The following is a 19,991-nucleotide window of genomic DNA, read 5'->3' on the forward strand; positions in this document are numbered from 1 at the left end:
GATCATTTTTAGATGTTGCATACCCGGTTAGGATCCGTTTACAATCACCCGGGACCCAGCCCGCCCCCCTCCTGTTCGGGGCACTTTCCCTCTCTGAATCCACATCCATAATGGAACTTGCTTCAAATTCTTACCGTTTTGTAGCAGCTCCACAGTTTCGTCTTCCCCTCTTCAGTAAAATTAAATCCGGTGTCTTCACTTCAAAAAGAAGCACGTCGAATTTCCCAGGTTTCTGCTGCAGGTTCATGGCTTCTTCGGCTGTTGTTCATGTGAAGGAGAATATCTCTCTCACAGAGAAGGAGAAGAAAATATTCAATCGATTGCTTGATGTACTTCGGCATTTCAAGCTCGAAACTCAGCTCCGAGTTGCCGGTGGTTGGGTTCGCGACAAGGTGTCTTATTTGTGGTATTGTGATGAGTAGCATGGCGTTTGTTAGTTAAAGTTTTTATATTTGGACTAATGGGATCTGTTTGTTTGTTTCAGCTTCTGGGGAAAGAGTGCTACGACATTGATATTGCATTGGACAATATGCTTGGTCGAGAGTTCTGCGAGAAGATTAATGAATACTTAGCATACGCTGGGGAAGAACAGCAAGGAGTCGGTGTCATCCAGTGGTTCGTTTTCTTATTTTCTCTTTTTGAAGTTTCAATTTTGATTGCTTCCAGTATGCATTATTAAAGTATATGACTTTTTATCTTTAATGGGCGGAACTAGCTTGGGACGTTTCTTATACAACCTGTACCTGTTACTTGGAGTCCTCTAGAGTCACTGTCATGTGTTCACTTTTAAAAAGAATTTCGGTGGGGCAATCCTGGACACCAGATGAATGTGAACTTAAGAGTGGCTGAAGTGAGGCGCTCTTCTTCTATAGCAAGATTCAGCTTTTCATTTAAGAATAAAATAAAAAGTGAAATAAGGTCAGCTCTATAGTGGAACTTTCGAAAGTTGCATTTGGATTCCTTTGCCATCTCTGTGGCACATGATTGGACTGTCTCCAGAGTTGGGTGCTCTGAATTATCCCATAACTCCTAGAATTGAGGCTGTTGTGGCTTTTGTGTTAACTGTCTATTGCATATCTAAATGGTGAGCTAGTTCACATATCATTGTTGTTAGTAAGGCCTTTAATAGTTGTGCTTTAAATGTAGCATAATGGTTCAGATATTCTAGGTGGATATTTACTTTACGTTTTTGCCTTGGGCATGCACTTAATGCGTCTGATTATTTTGCAGCAATCCTGATCAATCCAAACACTTGGAAACGGCAAGGATGCGCATTTATGATACATGGATTGATTTTGTCAATTTGAGATCTGAGACGTATGCTGAAAACAGCCGGATTCCTACAATGGTATCTTCTTGTCTTCATGACTTAGCTGTAAAGATTCTATTGAATATGGTTGACTAAGGAATAGATGCCAGTAGGCATGACTGCTATACTTGTTATTGGAAAGTGTTGTCTCTTTAAAACAGAAAAAAATGACTTTCTCGTCTATAGTATTCTTGTTGAAACTGTACTGTACTCCATCATGTTATTCAGAAATTTGGAACTGCTGAGGAGGATGCATATCGAAGGGATCTAACCATTAATAGGTAATGAAATTTGTCTTATACTATTGCAGCTCATGTATTTTGGAATCTATTGTTATTTTTTTCTTCACTTGAATAGTATGTTAGCAAATTAGATATTTATTTATATTTATGTCAAGTAATATGTGTTGTATGTGCTCTGATTGTTTGATTTTGGTATCAATGTGTCTTGTTAACCTTATTCAGCTGCAACAAGATCAATTTTAGTGAATATGAAACTTATACAATGAAGTTTAGGTGTTTGATAAATGATGGCATGGATGGGTCAAACATAATGTTATATTTTCCATAAATTGGTTTTTATGTTCTGAGTTTGTGAAAGTTGATCTGTTGTAAAGTTATTGTGCTAATTTTGCTGTTTATGAAGAATCCATACAACATATTTCACACAATGTATGCATGTCATCTCAGAGTTGAGATGTTCAGGCTGGCTTCTGCTGTGGTCATGACCTTGCAAACCGTGCTTGTTTAATTTCCATATTTCAAGCCTAAAGAGAATATTATTTTTATTTTGAATGGCATATTCATTCATTTTATTACCATAGAAAATGTATTAAATACCAAAGAATTGACTGTTTTCAGTTTCCTTTTTGTTGACAGCATGTTCTACAATATAAACACAGATACCGTTGAAGATTTAACTGGAAGAGGTTAGTTCTTGTATTTGATTCATTTTCTTAGTAAAAGCTATTTGTACAGGTCTTATTTTCTATCTATTGTAAGGAATAGCTGTGTGTGCATTCCCCTGATCTGACGTAATAAAGCTATGGAGTTAAGAATGCCTGTTAAAGGGTTTGTCTTTACTTATTATTATAGTATTTCCATGAGTATTGATGTGTTACATGTGGTTGTGCTATGCAGGTCTATCAGATCTAAGATTTGGCCTCATTGTTACTCCTTTGCCTCCAAAGGCAACATTTTTAGATGATCCTCTTCGGGTTCTTCGAGCTATCCGATTTGGTACTATGTTCTGTACTTAATTTTCTTAAAGAGAGGACACTTCACTTTGGATGTGAATTTCAGTAATAATTCATGCATGATAATGCCAATTTTATTTGATTGCATTTTTATTTTTATTTATATTTGGATTGCAGTTTTTTTTTTTCAACTAACAAAAACACTATGCGTTTTGATGGGTTGTGTAGAACAAAGATATTTACTTATCATTTCCAAAATAAAATGAACAACTAAATGACTTTTGAACATATGTATAGAACTTGACATATCCTTTCTTAATCAAGAGGCTAACTCCTCCTTTTATTCTTTAAGGGTGTCAAGAATATTAAGAGTGTGGTTACACATATGTTCTATAGTTTGTAAAAAAGGGTAGTTTGTGTGTGTAATCAACGTTCAAAAAAAAAGGGTGAGTTCTGCCTACTTGACATATATATAGAACTTGACTTTTGAGCCGCTCTAAAGGTCCCCTGTGTATTTACTTGTCATGTTTATCCTTCCTTATAAATGTAATTTAGTTGTAGGAATAGCACTTTGTTGGCCGTATATTGTTATGGTCTTGGGTTAAGTGTTTGGCTTTCCGCTACCTACCAGGCCGGTCTTTTGGGTAGTATTGGCTAGGTACTTAACATTTGGTATCAAAGCCACTACTTACGTTGCGAGTTCGAATCCCAAAGGGGGCGACCTAGCAGTGTCGCTAGAGTGGGCCGCCGTGGACGTCGGCTCGTAACGGAAGAGCTTGAGGGCAAACTCTTTCTCCAAGGGGTGTGTGATATTATGGTCATGGGTTAAGTGTTTGGCTTTCCGCTACCTACCAGGCTGGTCTTTTGGGTAGTATTGGCTAGGTACTTAACATATATTTGGTCAAACATTTCATTTTAACTCTTATTTTTTTAAGTAAATATTATATATTTATTATGGCTCTTCTGAGTTCCTCTCAATATGTAGTTTTTTCTTCATCTGATAAAATCACTTAGTCAAGTTGTTTTTTTTTCTGGGGCCTGTTAGGTGCAAGGTTTGGATTTTTGCTTGATGAAGAACTTAAAAAAGCTGCTGCTGATGAAGAGGTGAAATCAGCTATTGCAGAAAAGATCAGCAGGGAGCGCATTGGGCATGAGGTCATCTCCACAAACCTTGTACTCTAGAATACTCATTACTCATCAGTTGATGTGAGCTTACATGAATTGCTTCCACTTATGTGACAGATTGATCTCATGATATCTGGAAATCATCCAGTTACAGCAATAAAGTACATCTGTGAGTTGCAGTTGTTCTGGGTAGTCTTCACTCTTCCTAACAAACCTGAACCAGCTGTTACTGAAGAATGCAACAGGTTTGCTTGCTTACTTTTAGTAACTTAAGTTAAAATATAGAACTTTAGTTATTTTTTAATTGAATGCTGAATATGTGGTCTATTTGTTTTTTTGAAATACAAGAATTTTATTTAGAGAAAAGAAATCAAACGAGCATTCTACAGGAAGTATGTGCTCTACTTGTGCACTAAATATTTTATTTTCTTTTTCTGTTGGCCAATATATGATATTCTTGCTTACAGCATTTTCTTTTAAGTGAAAACAAACATATTGTTAAAATCCAAATGCATCAACCGAATAATTGCAAGCTTTGGCAGTGTAATTCTTCAGACTATATAAAATAAATTATACCCAATGTGTTTTTTAATTATTAGTCATCAAAACTAATGCCTTGCATAAAATATGGTGCTCGCGCCTACTTGTGATTCAAGCCTTTTAAGCAACGGTGATCATTAAACTGTTGATGGTCCACAAAATATCCATTAGTAGACATTTGAATTTGAATATGGCTGAAAAGTTGTGGCCTGCAAAATCTTCTTTTGAGAGAAAGTCTATAGAAATGAAGAAAGGCATCCAACTCCAGAAGAGAGGAGAGGCTAACCCAAGTTCTTATATTAGATTGTAGATCAATTTACAACAGATGCTATGAAAACATGAATAAGTTTGGGTAGAGACCTGACTATTGGTGGTGACCTATTGAAACTACTCTAATACAATAAAGAGAAACACACAACACGATTTCAAACAGAGTGGAGAGGCTCAACTCAAGTTTTTAATACAAGGTAGTGGACTAATTTACAGCCTATGTTGGACTATTCTCAATAAGAAACATTTGCATAGTGTTATCTCTGTCTAATAAGGTTCTATCTGCAATCTTTCTCTAATATTTGTGATCTTTCAATGATTCTACCGTGATATTACGTATCTGTTCTACAATTGAATTCCTTGTTTTTTTTTTCTTTATTGCTTTGTACTAATCTTGTGCTTATCAGGCTATCTACGCACATGGATACTGCAAAGGACATTCTACAACTGATTGGATGCTCAATATTCAGTGTAAGTCATATTTGTCAACTTGCATAAACAATGGGTACTCCTTACTTCATTTCTATGATTGATTTGAGCATGCTGATGTCCAAAGGTGATTACCAAAATTAAAATAGCATTTCAATGTTCTGCTTTTTTGTTCAATGTTGAACTGAGAATTATGCTGAATTTTTATGGTTATGCATCTTCTCTCAGGCCACTCCTGAGTTGGTAGTTCAAATTCAGATTAAGAAAGGAGAGGTATTAATGAATGTACTCAGGAATGAATGATGCTTATAAAGTATCTTGTTTTGAGAACAACTATTTTTCTGTTGATGTTGTTATCTATTTTGGTTCATGGATTTTCAGATGGCTGCTTTTTGCTTTTTAGTGCCCTTAAACTAAAGTTATTGGTAATATAATAGTACAGAGTCCATGTCCGGCTGGTGGGTTGGGGGGAGTGGGGTTGCCTCCTTGTCTTCTCTGCTCCTTTTGGACAGTGCGAATACCCGGGGCAGGGTTGAAGGCTCCTTAAGGGTCTCAGATTTTATACAAGGAACGCTTCTCTTCCCCACTTCGTGTGGACAGCGACTCATTAATTGTTATCTCATGGGCAATGGGAAAAAAGTCCCACCAGGGAGATTGAGGACTTATGTAGTCAGTTGACCATTACTTGGCAGCATACTCCTGGGTCTGCCAATAGTGTTGCGGACTCTCTAGATAAAGAGGGAGCTACTCGACAGCACCTTGCAATAGGCAGCTCATTTCTGCTATGACTCTTTTTTTTTTCTCTGTTGTTCTTTGTTTAGCTTTGTGCTTACCCTTGGTCCTTACGTATCATCTCTTGTACCTTTGCTCTTTTGAGCCCCCTTAATGAATGCTATTTCTCATTGATCTACATATCATCTCTTGTACCTTTGATCTTTTGAGCCTCCTTCATGAATGCTATTTCTCATTGATATCAAATAATAATAATAGTATAGAGACATGAATAAACTTCAACCACCTGTGGGGACTTGTCATCAAGTTATCTGTTTTTAGTTTGTTCTTCATTGAAAATCCATTCTTGTCTTATATTTAAGGGCTTTCAGAGAGGTTTTGTCATTTTCAAAAATGTTTTGGAAACCTCCGTAGGAGAGAAGTCCTTTCCATTCTGCCATCTAATGTTGTTGGCTGCTCTTTCCTGTTGTCCAACACCTATAAAGTATTTAGAAATCATAAGAAGTTAAGAGTGTTAGCTTATCTGACATTCTTTTTGTCCAGAGAGCAGGAGAAGGCCACTATGACCTTTCCATCTTAGTCCTAGTGAGAATGATTGCCTAAATTTTTGTAACTGTCAGTACTAGGATGTTGAAATAGCAGAGATTTTGCCTAAAAGTTATGGTACTTTTGGAGGATAACCAAAAATAAGGTGTGATGAAGAACTTGGTTCTTCAGTACAATGAATTTTAAGGGTGCAATTGCATTGTCTCTGGTTCCCAAAATTTTATTAGAGAGTCACACTATTGGAACATTACTCAAAATTTAGCTTCTCTTTCAGGAGGAACAGCGAAGACTTTATTTGTATGCAGCACTATTTCTTCCTCTCAGAAAGTCTGTATATGCTGATAACAAAGGCAAAAAGTTAAGTTCTTATGATTTTCAGTCATTTTGACCTCTGAATTGTTTTATGGAATTTCTAGTCTGTTGTGTTAAAGCCACTAACGCAAGAATTTATCATCTACAGATACCTGTCACAACTTTCTTCTTTCGAAATTCTCTCAAGCTCAAAGCCAGTGATGCTGAAACAGTTAGTACAGATTTCTTTTTTTTTTTCTACTAATTTTAATCCAGTGGAACTCCCTTTTTCTTTCTAAAAGTGTACAATAATTTCTAAAGTATGCTTTGATATAAAAAATATTATGTGTTCAGGTTGCTAGCTTACATAGAGCTGCTGAGACCTTTGTCACCTTGATACCATTGATTGAATCTAATGATGGCTCTGAAATTGCTGATGCCAATCTGGAAGAAGAAAATCTGTTTGTACCACTGCACTCAAAAAGGCGAGTTTGTGCAGGTCAGAAATTTATGGCTATTTATGCAATATTATTTGATGGCATTTCTTTTGATGAATAGGCGAATTTGTTATTTTGCATCTTATTTGATGGCATTTCTTTTTATCAACAGTTGTCATATTTCTTTAAAATGGTAGTAAGTTTTTCCTGCAGTGCATTCTCTTCATTTGGTTTGAAATTTTAATCTGTTAATCAGATACTTTTTTAATCTGAAAACTGTTGACTTAGCTATTAACTGTCTCAACATGTAAATAGGCATTATATTATGTGATACTTACTCTAATTTGCAAATTGGAACTTGTTTGAGGAAAATCCGATGCCTATCTAACATTTGGAGGGTATGAGGGCAGGGAGAAAATAGAGGGTGGAGGCTGCATAAGTTGGATATGAGGAGGGTTTCTACCTGCAATAAAGAAACCTCCTTACCCTACTATGGATCCAACGGGCTTTCAGAGGGTGTTCCGGTAAAGGACAGGTATAAGGGAGAGTAGCTGTATGCATCCAAGGGCACAACATATCTAATTAGGCATTGGAAAGACATTGATACTGAAAAGCTGACTTGACCAATAAACTTTCTGGCATAATATTAGTTTGAAAGTGGGAAAGTGGAGAAGATAGCATGAAGTTTTTTACTATGTCACTTTTACATTAGCAGGCAATCTTAGAGTGAGCAGGTTCTCTTCAGCTCTAACCAGAGTCACAAAAAGAACCTTTTGTTTTTATTGATTTGGTAAATTTTAAAATTCCTTGGAACTTCCATCTTAAAAACAATCCATGGAATTTGATTTTGCAATTAAAAAAAAAAAGATACAGCCTTGATGTCCCAGCTAATTAGTTTTTCAATTTTATTGAATTTATGCCATGGGTATCTCATGCTTGTGTGGGTCTTTTTTCGTTTTTTTTTCCATTTCTGGTGACCATGCTTGTGTGAATTTGGTGGGAAAGATCATCTGTTCTAATGATAGAATACATCTTATTGCACTGCACATGAGTGAAGTAGTAGATTTCTTGAGTATTTTCTAAGTCTAACATGGTATATTATATTGTTTTCTTGCTGGTGTGTACTTGTTCAGGATTGCTTCTACGACAAATTAAGGATTTTTGGAGAGTTGCCTTAATGTTGTCATCATTGTTACATGACAGTGGTGAGAATATAGAAAAGTTTCCAAGTCGAACCTCACAATTGGAACAGATGAGAGAACTATTCAGGAGAATAGAGAACTCGATTATTGAACTAGGTACATTCATGCTTACATTTTCTGAATTTTCAAGCGCATTGTTTCCTTATTTTCTCCTGGCGTTTTTGCGGGTGAAAAAAGTGTAACACCCATATTATACATAGCACATGGAATGTCCCTTGTGAAGGATAAGCTCCATGACTAGATTCATAAAGCTCCTGTGAAAATTCAACCGGAGGAAGATGTTTCTGATTATCAGTTGCTGGATGCAAAGTTGAATATTTCATGTAAAAATTTAGCATAAATCTAGCATACAAGGATCTCCCCATAATTGGCATGGGAAAAACAAAATTCGTCCTTTATTTTTACTGCTGTTCAGAAGTTCCTGCCAACTGAAGCATGGCTTACATTCTGCTTGTCAGATCTTGAGAATATATGGGAAATAAAACCTTTGCTTGATGGGAAGGCCATCATGAATGTATTACAGCTTAAAACAGGAGGACCACTAGTGAGAGAATGGGTAAGGCATTCAACTCCATTGCTACTTCCTTTTGTGATTCCCCAACTTTTTATAGAAATATTAATCCTTTGTTCTTGGTGCAGCAACAAAGGGTACTCAAATGGCAACTTGCCCATCCTTCAGGCACTGCAGAGGATTGCCTTGACTGGATCAGGGAATCAAATGCAAAACGTGCAAAGCTGTTGTAAATTATGGCAGATGATTTCGCAGAATCGCTTCTGTGTGAAAGCCAAATTTTGCAGGAATTATTTGTTGGGGCAAGGGGAAATATTGTCGAGCTGAGCATTTACAAGGGGAAGGTTCCCTTGATTGTTGACCTGATCGCAATGGTAGATAATATTCTCCATTCTATTGCATTAATTGTGGATAAAAAGATTTCCGTTCTTGATTGTTGTTACAGTGAACATTAACTAAAATAAGCCTGTTGCAGGAAATCCCTTTTTCTTCGGACAAATTTTTATTAAAAACCAAATTTTTTTTAGCATAAACACGCCTTCATATTCTCCGTAACAAAATTTGCAGAGCTCGAGAGACTTTGTTAACAAAGCGTAAAGATTAACAGTGGTAAACCTGTGTCTACAGGTTGATGTAAATGGCCAGAATGCTGCTCCAATGTACAAGTTCTTAAAATCAAGCAAGGGCGGTCTCTTCGGAGACGGCATCAAATGGAACTTCTCAAGAACTTGACAGGGAAGTCATGGTAACGGCCATCTCGAAGATTTTGAGAAGTTCTAAGCTGCATTTTGTCTTGCAATTTCAGGATCGTATAGTTGTTTTTTCTATACCAGAATGCGCATCACCTTTGAGACCTAAAAATTCAATCATTGCTGAAAGAAAGATCACTGAAATTTCTATAATGCTTGCACTAATGAAAAATATCACAAAGATCTACAGAATAAACCCCTTCCTTGACTCTGCACAAGTTACAGAAGTAACTGGTGTCGCTAAAAAACAGCCTAGATCATAATTCACTCTTCCTTAGAACTACATTTTTTTTCTCGATAACCTAACAGTATGAGAACCATGCATATCTGTGCTACTGCAGGTATCTGTCTGCAAGGAGGGTAATTAACCTGCAACCTGCAACCACTGGTTGCTGGTAAGAATTAAAGGATTCTGCTGATTCGAGAATCTATAACTGCCACTGTTGAAGGTTCAGAAATGTCAAGCACTTGAGCAAGTGAGAGGCGACGATTTCTCCATATGCTCTCAGCCCACTTCTTCATTCGTTCTCCTTCCTCCTTTCTGTTTTGTTGTACACTGAGTGCTTCACCATATCCACCTTCACAAAAACCAACCATTTCTAGTCACGAGACCTAACCTAGTTTTCACAGCTTTTATGCAATGAAAGGAATGAATTATTGAACCAGACTTCTGAGAGTCATCAGCAAAACTGTCTCAGACTCTCTAGCTTTTTAGACTCAAAATAAAGGCCTTTAGTTCAAAACAAAGTATAATTGAAAACACAAGAGGCATGAGCATCCTAACCTCTTGCAAGAGCTACAATATCACTCCTCTCCACCTGCAGGCCTGCACTTGGACCAAATGGACATGAAAAAATAAATCATTGTGTTAATTGCATCAAAAGCATCACTTCCATGTTAGTAGGAGAGTTGTTTCACCTTCGTTTTCCATGGACGGAGCCTTTAGCAACTCAATGGCTCTCCGATAAAGCCCCTGCAGAATTATATTAAGGGTAACTCCGTATATTAGTTACCATCAAAATGAATAAAAACAACAAACACCCCAATCCTGAACCTTGAATCCATGTCAACAACGCGGCAAGATAACCCAACTTACAGACACACAACAGATACATTTCAGAATTGGATTTAATCAGGACCAGAAAAAACCGAGAACAAGTCTCTGTGAACTATGCCCAAGCTGGCTGAATCAACTTACTACAGGCTGAGATCATGCAATTAGTCAGTGACTGCCTACTAGCTTATGTTTTCAAGAGGACTTTAGTACAAGGTAAAGAAAACAGGATCTGAAATATCTACCAGGGTACAATGCTGGCTCATTCAGTGAAATCTAACTCAAACAAAATAGTTTGTGAAATAAATAGAGGAGGGAAACTGATCTACAGGAGTCATGTTATAGTTGAAACACCCCGGGTAGCATGTGAGTTGCTCAACATGGACTATGTTAAGATACTTGAAGACAGAGAACAAGGTTAGAACAGGGTTACCTCTTGAATCAAAAGAGAGCTGGAGCGTTCCACCTTCGCTTTATGCCCAAACATGATACCTAAAGAGGTCAGAATAACCCCCACTTTTGGATGCTTGGAACCTACAATGATCAAACATGGAACAATTTTAATTACATAAGGCTGATCATTCATCTTCCATTAAAAACAATAGACGGAGTTTCTTTTCAATAGTAAGAACTCAATGCCCGTGTATTTTAAATACTATTTAAAAAAGCAGTCTAAACAACAAACCAAATAGACCCTCAGCTTTAGTTAACGCCTTTGTCAACATCTCTTCTGCATCTTGAAAGTTCCTGAACAAAAGACAAAGAATTATGACTTGTAGGAATTGCAAAACAAATCATGAGGAAAAATATAACAAAATTAGGATATTCATTTAAACTGCAGTTGTTCACTTCTAAAGAAAGTGACACACAAGAAGTACACAGTTCCCTGTGTACAGAAGATGAACTAAAAAAAAATTACATCAACAACTATCAATAAATATGGCGGAATACACTGATAAGTTTTACTTCTTTGTCCCCAAAACATTGTTGCATTTGGCCCCCTGAGCCTGCTTCCAAGATGTCTCAGCGGTCACAAACAAGATGGAAAAAAATAATAATCAGCTCAAACTATGAGAATTTTACCTGCTATGGGTAGCAAGTTGTCCCAAAGCACACAGGGCTCCCAATGAAACTTCTTTCAGTGACATATTGGCAGCAGAAAAAGAATAAGAATCTTCTGAAAAATCTTCTGTTAAAGATGAATCAAGTGCCCTCTGGTAGAACTCTTTGGCCAGCAAAAATTTCCCACATGTATGTAGAAATTCACCATGTGAAAGTGCAACATTTCCTAGAAAATAAATAAATCTAATTAATAAAAATTCATCAGATATGCCCTTATCATCCATCAATTTGTCATTTTCAGGTCCAATAAATAACAATTTTCAACAATGATAAACTGCCTTACCAGATATGCCCTTATCATCCATCAATTTGTCATTTTCAGATCCAATAAAGCCCGACTGAGCTGTTACACAGCCCCATATAATCAAACTTTGACAGTCCACAAATAAAAAAATAATCAAAATATCAAAGCATCAAACTAAAAAGAGAGATTAACCTGCTTCAAGATTCCCAGATACAAGTTCAACTAGCCCTTTAATAGCTCTAGCTCTAATGAGCATATGATCATTGGCATCTTCATGATCCCCCAACACCTGTAGGCTTCTGTCTGCAACTGTTGATGAAGTGGCATCCTGAAGGAAGAGGTTTCTCCCAATGAAATCACAGTTCAAAAGCAAACCTACCCACATAGTTGTCATAACAAACCTGCCCCATCTCTAAATGTAATGCTGCTAACGCCTCAAATGCGGCAACTGCAAGTAGTTCAATTCAATGAGAACAACAGATTTGATAAAATAGCTCATGTAACTTAGACCGATGAAAAATTGCATACGATTTTTTCTTTCTTTCTTTCTTTTGTAAGGTCATGGAAGGAATCCAAGTCAGCTAGAGAAAGAGGTGAAGGGGCCAAAATTACAAACATTTACGTTATAAAATATATTTGTTTATTAAAGTTAACAAGGGCATACAAATTTCAGTCAGTAACAAACCAACTAAATATAATTGGACAATAGCTCAAGAAGATACCATCTTCAACCCCCAAAAGAAGCCCTAAAGGCTGCAGCATAACTGACACTCTTCTCTGCTCTTTACAGGAATTTCAAAAGAAAATAAAAAAAAGGAAGGTAACCCTCAAACCCAGTAAGTCCTCATCCACTTTCCAAAAGGTTGGACAATATGAACCACAAAAAAAGACACTAATGATATGGTTTCCATCTGTAGAAGGCTACTGGGTAATTCTCAACTCCCGATTCATTCCATCTGTGGCAGACACTGGCCAAAGAATAAAGTTTTGGATGTTCTCCGTTTAACATATAAGAAGTTACTCTAGTGTATAGCATAACAGCTTCAGAAGCAATCTTTCTGATTGAAATGCAATATGTTATCACAACCGTGAAAGGAGTATGAACCTGGATAGCCAATTGCTCCATAACAGCAAATGCTTTTACAATTCAGAGAACTAAATGAAACGAAGCTGCAACTGCACCTTTTACAGCTGAAGAAGAGTGCGACGAATCAATCACCTCCTGAAGTTTCTCCCGGGCACCACTAAGATCTCCTCTGTAAAGTTTAGACGCCCTCAATTAGATAAAAAGTAAAGGCTTTCCCAAACCACAAATAGCTTCAGTACTCGTTTCTCACAAACCTTTCAGATAAAAGGGTGGACATTCCCAATAAAACCACCCCAGCAGCGTTGTCCTGCAAATTACTCTCCCGATGGAAATTAGCAAGGCCCTGATCAAGAACCAGGAGAGCTTGCCCATATGACTCGTCTGCTTGATTCAGAAACAAACACCACAGCATTCATGCCACCTCAACATGTAAACATTAAGAAGAGCTAGCAAGGGAAATAACTGAACTACAAAATAACAGACCCGATTTTTTAGATCGAGCGTGATTCAAAGCATAGTTAACAAGCTGCAGAGCAACAGGTACACCATTAGAGCCGCTGGAAGAGAAGCGATGAATGGTCAACTTTGCAGGAGGACAGGAGACTCTACTCAGGGAAGATGCAACTCTTCTAGCCAAAACACGAAACATGGTTCTCACTGTTTCTGTCTATTACGTCTCCTCGACGGAAGAGTGATAGAGGGTACGGGTTTCACAACTCGAGCTTTCAGGAGACTAGCGCCTTGCCATCCGGAAGGTGCAGGGAGAGGCAAGTGTCCAGTCATCCAATTTTTTATCAGACGATTCGCAAACTCAACGGCTGTAGATTAGCCGAAACGTACCGGGTTTCGGAGGCTGAAATGAGTATCACCGAGAACAATTCGATTTGTAAGATCGATACACCATTAGATACCGGGCTCCGATTCCGAAACGACGAAGAACCTCACAATTGAATTAACAACCCCTGTCAGGCTGTAACCAGTCTCTACTGAATCGTTACAGGGTGATTTTTAAATATCACTATTTTAATCCAAGTAACACTACTACCCTCATACAAAGATTTTAACATTTTATTTACATATAAATATTTTTTCAAATTAACAATACTCAACTTGAGGCATCCCTTCCCCTCCCCTTTTTAGGGGGTATATCCCCCTGCCTCCTCTTCTGCATGTTCTACATTGCTCCAATAAAGAGATCCGAAAATGCATGTTTTAAAACTTATTATCGGACTGCAAACAGGGGACGGGACATATTTTGCGAGTTTAATTTTACCAGGTTGAATGGCAACCATTTACATCCAAATAATTAACAAGATTGAGATTAGCATGCATCAACTTCTCATCAGATTTGACAAGGGCAAGGCCAAAAGTTCAATAAGCCCTGATGACTGTGTTTTCCTGCACTGAAAATGTTTTATGTTTAGCAGCAAAACCAGCTTAACTGGTTCTAGACTGACGCTGATCAGAATTTGATCACTCAACAGGGTGCCATGGAAATGGAAAGATGCACAATATTCTGCACAATATTCTGCACAATATTCTGGAATAGAACTTGAGAAAGCAAGTGGAAGGATACAACTGTTTCTTAAACAAAATACCTGGAGTACGAAACACATGGCTGGATTTTTCACAGGTCGTGAAACCAGAGGGAAAAAATGATATTAATACAGTGATTACCGTGGGGGCTCTTCCAACAGATACTTCTTTTCCCATTTCTGCAAAAATATGTTAGTATAAAACGGGGAGCAAGCAAGAACACATTGACTAGTCTCTCCCATATGCCAGATATACACATTGCCCCCAATTTGTAGATAAAAGATGTGAAGTGGGTTATCCGCGTGTTAAATCGATGTCAATGTGGGTGTTTCTCATGTCCATTGGCCGGGAACCTGGCCATCCACCCATCATTGATGTCGGAGAGAGAGATTGGCTGGGAGCTCCACTGGTGGGTGTGGGAGATTTTTCACCGATTGCATGTTCAACTTCTACTCCAGATTCAGGGTTGCTCTCAGGCTTGCTTTTCGACTTTGTCCCTCCGTAAATGAAACTTCCCACTATAACCTGCCGTCAGGCAACTAAATATTAGTGAAACTGACATATTGAAACTCAGGAAGAGAAATTCCATGCAGGAGCAGAATCTTGTCGAAGGAATAACCTGTACTGGACTTGCTGCAATCAGCATTCCACCAACACCACCACCAATGACACGTCCATCTGGACTGGAGAGAGAAATGCTCAGACCACCAGTTCGGGAACCACCATTGTCAGTAAGCAAGTATGACCCTGACAAACACAGAATCTCAAATCGGCCCTGCATGGGATCATGCCGTTACACATCAGCAGAATCAAAGCAAAAATGCTTACTCCTATCACCACCCATAGCAAAAATGAAAGTAACAAATGAATTAAAGAGCACACATTAAGCAGAATGCCAACGGTAAGAGTATGTCATTTGTGATTATGAGATAGACAAAACATGGCAGCCCCAAATCTGGAACCTCAACGGATTTGAGTTATAGTCAACCAGTAGGTACCACACATTGGCACATATCTAGTCAACAACTTCAGCCATGTATAATGTCTCTTCTTCATGTTTTGTCATCGATATTCCACTATTATTATTAGTTTACCAATTTGATGACCAGCATGCACATTCTCCATTTAAAAAATAATTCCCCTAAAATTTGAACATGTATGGAAGCACAAGTTAGTAAAGTTAACATCTAACATCATCCTCATAATTTGAAGAAGAATCTGAGTTCTTCCATCTTTCTCTTTCAAACGTTGCATTACCAACTATACAACTAAAATTGTCTGTTTTCTACAGACTGAAATTAATCTAAGAAAAGCAAAAAATAACAACTAAAGATGTAAAAGGGATATTCCAACTAGACTATCCCTTTCTAATTAATCTTCAGCATCCAGTTACTTGGTCAATCAAAGATATGCCACATTTCAGCATTCTGAAGAGGATATTTAAATTAATGATACATTTTGCAAGTGCATTTACACAGTAGGGGAGCTCCTCTCTAAAGGCCTCATCATTTCAGACCATATTACTGGGAAAGACTTTAACACTTGCAACCAAAATCTCAACAGAGAATACTTTTAAGTGTAGAAGGCAGTTAATGGGCAGATACTAGCAAGGTTGAACACAGAAAGGACCCAAAGAAAATGTGTCACAAGTCACTCAAATATGATCCATGTTATAACATAGTGATGTCCGGACAATGGGGAATATAGGAGTGGTTAGTTTAAGATCAAACATTGTCAAAATCAAAGGAGTAACTGGCTCTAGACAAGACAAAGCAACTAGACTACAGTTGCCTTTTATGAAAGGAATAGCTGCTGCTCCTTACCCAACCTGGATTGTACTCCAAGATAAGGAGCAATCCCAAGTTATACTGTAGGTAACAGCACATTTTGCAAAATCTTGCTCTGAAAAGAGGAAGAGATAAAAAAATTAAAAGAATAAAGAACATTCTAGTACTCTAGTGTGAGTCATCATGTTAATGCACTGCAATGCCGATGGGATCAGTACTAAACAGGATTAAAGTGTAAATGCTATAGCAACATACAGCAGAATAGCATGGCCAACAGGAAAGGAAAAAACAATGTTCTAGAAGAAGGTATTTAAGATGAACAATCAAATGTTCAAACCTCATATGTGACTGTGCCACCAGAAGTCGCAGGCTGACGAAGTGTTACTGATGAGACTGCACCATTAGCAGAAAGAATGCAAACAGCCCTTGGCCCCTGCTGAGAAAATGACATAATCTTTGTTGCTATGTCCTGCCCAAAGAAAACAGAGAAGGATCAAGTTACTCGATCCAGAAACGCTAACAAATAACCATGTGACGTTCAATTAAGGAAACAAGCACTAACTTGAGTGTGCCACCTATCCCAAAGAAAAAACACCAGTAATACAGTTCAAAATTAAGAATTCAAACTCAGCCCTTGGACCTGGACTGTCACTTCCCCCATGATAATGCATGAGGCGGGTTCCAGCAGCCAGCAATTAAATTTTATAAAGGTTGTTCAATTAAATCGTATGCAACATTTGAGCCCTACAGATGAATTGAAGACCACGTTGATTGTCAATATGATGCTTCTCAAGGAACAGTACCGGTCAGTAGTCACAATGCTGCTCTATGCCCATATGCCATGCTTCTCTATGCCTCTAGTGAAATACTACAAGGTTAACTGAGTAAACTAGTTGATGAGAGCCTTTCTGCCCATAAGAAGAAACTTTCTATGAAAGGATCAAACAAATTGAAATTTCCCCATGTTGGTTCAAATGACATGTCAGAGTGTCACTCACAGTTCAATATTACAGCCAAAGTTCTCACTAAAAAATACATAGAGGATTGAATACCTCGCCAATCGGAATAGTGATTATATGTGGAGTAAATCCCATCCCAGCAGAGCCAGAAAGCCATTCACCTGGAAAAGTCAGCAATTAACACACTTACTTGTCTAATATGAATGAAATAAATTAGAGTAGAGTAGCTAGAGGAAAAAAATGGAACAATCCAAGTAAAATGTCTTTTTATCAATACTGCTTTTCAGAAAAACCTTAAAACACATGGACTACTTTTTAAGCTGTTGCTGCTGACACCCAACTCAATTGGCTTATAGGATAAGTATTAGAGATCACAAATTTACCTAGTGAAGCTAATTGTTGTTTCCTCCCAGACCCAGGAGGTCGCCCTCTACCCCGCTTCTGTGTTGATGAAGCAGAGCCTGGAGCCGACAGAGGTGTAGATGATAAAGGAGATAAAGCCAGTGAAACAGTTCCATCAGGGCCGTACTTCCGCGGCCTCCCTCTCTTTCTCTTCACAGGCTCGCCTTGTGGTACATTAGCTGGCGGACCAACATTAACACCACGAGGTGACATTGAAGACTCCACCGGATATGAAGAGCCAACGGAACCCCCTCCGATGTTGGACTGTGTAGGTAAACTTGGATTCGCCAATGGACGAATACCAGTTGGTGGCGCATGCAACCCGGTTTGTGGTCCTGAGCCAGACCCACCTATCCCTCTCTGCATGTAATATGACGCCATGGCTTCCCTCCCGTCCATGCATTTACTTGTTGATTTACAAAGATGAAGTTCCACCTCAGTCTGGAACAAGAACTCACTTCAAGCGGTTGTGATTACCGCCCCTGGGCTTACAAAATCAAGGCCTTACCAGCACAAAACTCTCAACTTGCAAAGAATATACCTGAGTATATAGGATAGAGCTTCCACGTGTTCCAACAGAGCTTAAGCTTGAAGACAAGGGAAGAAAGAAGAAAGAAATAGAGGTTTTTAAAACGTAGTGTAGGATCTAGAGGCTCGTCATCAAAACGGAAAAAACAGAGACAAAGAGCATACCGGTAAAATGAGTTGAAGGAAGCTTAAAATGCTAAACGTCAACGGCCAAGAGTGGAAAGCACCGGGGCAAAATGCATGAAGAAAGGAATCAAGGTTAAGCAAACTGAAGCTGAATTGATCAACACTGCAGAACTCGTCGGAACGACGAAAAAGAGGAGGAATGATAGAAGTTCGGGCAGTAGAGTACGACTGCAGCTCAAAGCTCAAACTTTTAATCAGCGAGATACCAAAAGACCAAAAGCTTCTTCAAGAAAGACAAGTATCAAAACAAAACGAAGAGAGACGAAACCAAAAAGAAACCAGAAAGTCTACCGAGAGAGACAGAAGCTGCAGCCCAAGCAAGAAAAAGATGAAAATTTGGATTTGACTTCTAACTGGAAACGCCTTGCAGCGTATGAAGAACGAAATTAACAGGGGAAGTCTTCGTACCAGACTACGTGCAATTTGTAGGCTCTTTTGTCTTCTCCGGAAGAAAAGCCCAGCACAGAAAGCGAGAACAACTAAAGATTCCCGAAACCTGATTACTTCCACTGAGAAAAAAAAACTGAACTTGGAGCTTCTCCCATGCAAATGCAGCAAAAGACAGCAAAAATGCGCCGGTAACCCGCCGATTCACGGCCGAACAGTTTCAGTTACGTAACAATCCAAAACAGTAAACACCACCCACAAAATGCAGCAAAAATACTACCACCAAAACCCGAAAATCCACTCACTCGCACTGTCAGTACTAAAAAAAAACAGTAGCTTTCCAACCTCCCCAGTCCTCAGAGCAGCCAACACAGCTCCAACAAACTCCACTCCCCTTTCAAACCAAACCACCCCCGCTTTCACCCAACAAACGGAAAAATCCTAAACTCCAAAGTTCCTCGCAAGAAATGCAGCTGGAAGCACCCCACTAATCCGTCCCCAACCGATCGAGCCACTTCAACACCTCCACAACCGCGACCAAAAACCCTAGAAAAACCAAGCTCCTCTTCTGGGGAGCCACCAAACCCACCAGAGGTAAAGAAGCAACTCAAACGAGAGCAACAGTGGCTCCTCAAAGGATCCCGACGAGACGCACTGACCACCACCAAAATTAAATGCTGAGCTGGAGAAGTACAAGCAGAGGCCGTAGAGTGAAACGGGGAATCGCAAGGGAAAACGCCATTGTTGGGCAGCAACCTAGCGAGATGAGGTACAAGTCCTTATCGCCATGCATTTTTTAGGGCAGAGAGCTCTGAGCAGCGCTTTTAATCAGTGACAGAGAGCCAAGCGCAGAAGAGGAAAAAATGGAACGCAGGGAAGAAAGGAAACCTTTTTTTTTTTTAGATTTTTTGGGGAAAAACAGGCTGAGTTCGGTGGATCAACACAAATAGCGGCCCAGCAAATAAAGAAAGGACAAGAGATATGGATAATTAGAGCTTGCAGATAGTACACTGGAATGTTCTAGTGTGAGAAGCACATAAGAAAGTCCCTCACCTTATCACAATTTTGAAAGTGAAAATTAATTCAGAAAAATTTAGAGGAGTCTGAGGTGAATCTCACGGAGTTATTTCTTTTTGTTGTAGATGGAGTTGTCAGTTGTGCGGTGGACAGTGGACACGAAATATTTTATTGGGAGGCAGTTTATAAAATATCTGGATTCCGGCCTTTTGAGTTTTTAGAGCGTGTCGTACGTATCGGGGCGAATCGGTGCTGACGTGGAAAATATCGGGTTTCTGAGGGGCATTAATTCCGCGATCCAACGGAAAAGAGGGCGAGCACTTGTCATTTTCCGGCCTTTCCCACC

At 38.7% G+C, this 19,991-nt stretch overlaps 3 protein-coding genes across 5 annotated transcripts; 1 reads left to right on the forward strand and 2 right to left on the reverse strand.

Moving 5' to 3' along the window:
• Positions 1–138: 138 nt before the first annotated feature.
• On the forward strand, positions 139–9,442 carry LOC137944243 (tRNA nucleotidyltransferase cca2-like). Of its 3 annotated transcripts, XR_011110798.1 has the most exons (16): positions 161–392; positions 485–615; positions 1,231–1,348; positions 1,538–1,590; positions 2,170–2,237; positions 2,449–2,547; positions 3,550–3,659; positions 3,747–3,874; positions 4,847–4,910; positions 6,421–6,502; positions 6,605–6,669; positions 6,792–6,936; positions 8,008–8,172; positions 8,535–8,632; positions 8,716–8,961; positions 9,215–9,442. XR_011110798.1 is itself a non-coding variant. In XM_068789864.1 (15 exons), the coding sequence occupies exons 1-15, from the start codon at positions 246–248 to the stop codon at positions 8,818–8,820; spliced, it is 1,578 nt and encodes a 525-aa protein (XP_068645965.1). In that variant the 5' UTR covers positions 139–245; the 3' UTR covers positions 8,821–9,096. The 3 variants fall into 3 exon arrangements, 2 of the variants coding, with proteins under 2 accessions (XP_068645965.1, XP_068645964.1); XM_068789864.1 differs by lacking the exon at positions 9,215–9,442 and having other exon boundaries at positions 139–392; positions 8,716–9,096; XM_068789863.1 differs by lacking the exon at positions 9,215–9,442 and having other exon boundaries at positions 2,188–2,237; positions 8,716–9,096.
• Positions 9,443–9,482: 40 nt separating this feature from the next.
• On the reverse strand, positions 9,483–13,612 carry LOC137944564 (uncharacterized). Its single transcript, XM_068790246.1, has 12 exons — positions 13,327–13,612; positions 13,098–13,224; positions 12,939–13,012; positions 12,158–12,204; positions 11,949–12,084; positions 11,796–11,855; positions 11,474–11,678; positions 11,076–11,137; positions 10,824–10,924; positions 10,255–10,309; positions 10,121–10,162; positions 9,483–9,914 (listed from the first exon to the last, which is right to left on the reverse strand). The coding sequence occupies exons 1-12, from the start codon at positions 13,490–13,492 to the stop codon at positions 9,739–9,741; spliced, it is 1,251 nt and encodes a 416-aa protein (XP_068646347.1). The 5' UTR covers positions 13,493–13,612; the 3' UTR covers positions 9,483–9,738.
• Positions 13,613–14,357: 745 nt separating this feature from the next.
• On the reverse strand, positions 14,358–19,485 carry LOC137944118 (AT-hook motif nuclear-localized protein 9-like). The gene is made up of 6 exons (XM_068789652.1): positions 18,221–19,485; positions 17,509–18,114; positions 17,219–17,286; positions 16,504–16,635; positions 14,999–15,154; positions 14,358–14,904 (listed from the first exon to the last, which is right to left on the reverse strand). The coding sequence occupies exons 2-6, from the start codon at positions 17,924–17,926 to the stop codon at positions 14,674–14,676; spliced, it is 1,005 nt and encodes a 334-aa protein (XP_068645753.1). The 5' UTR covers positions 17,927–18,114; positions 18,221–19,485; the 3' UTR covers positions 14,358–14,673.
• Positions 19,486–19,991: the final 506 nt, after the last annotated feature.

Source organism: Aristolochia californica, unplaced genomic scaffold, assembly GCF_029961685.1.
Source record: "Aristolochia californica isolate CCGP_79_NKW_82.1479 unplaced genomic scaffold, dmAriCali1.0.hap1 SCAF_11, whole genome shotgun sequence".
Lineage (NCBI taxonomy): Eukaryota > Viridiplantae > Streptophyta > Magnoliopsida > Piperales > Aristolochiaceae > Aristolochia > Aristolochia californica.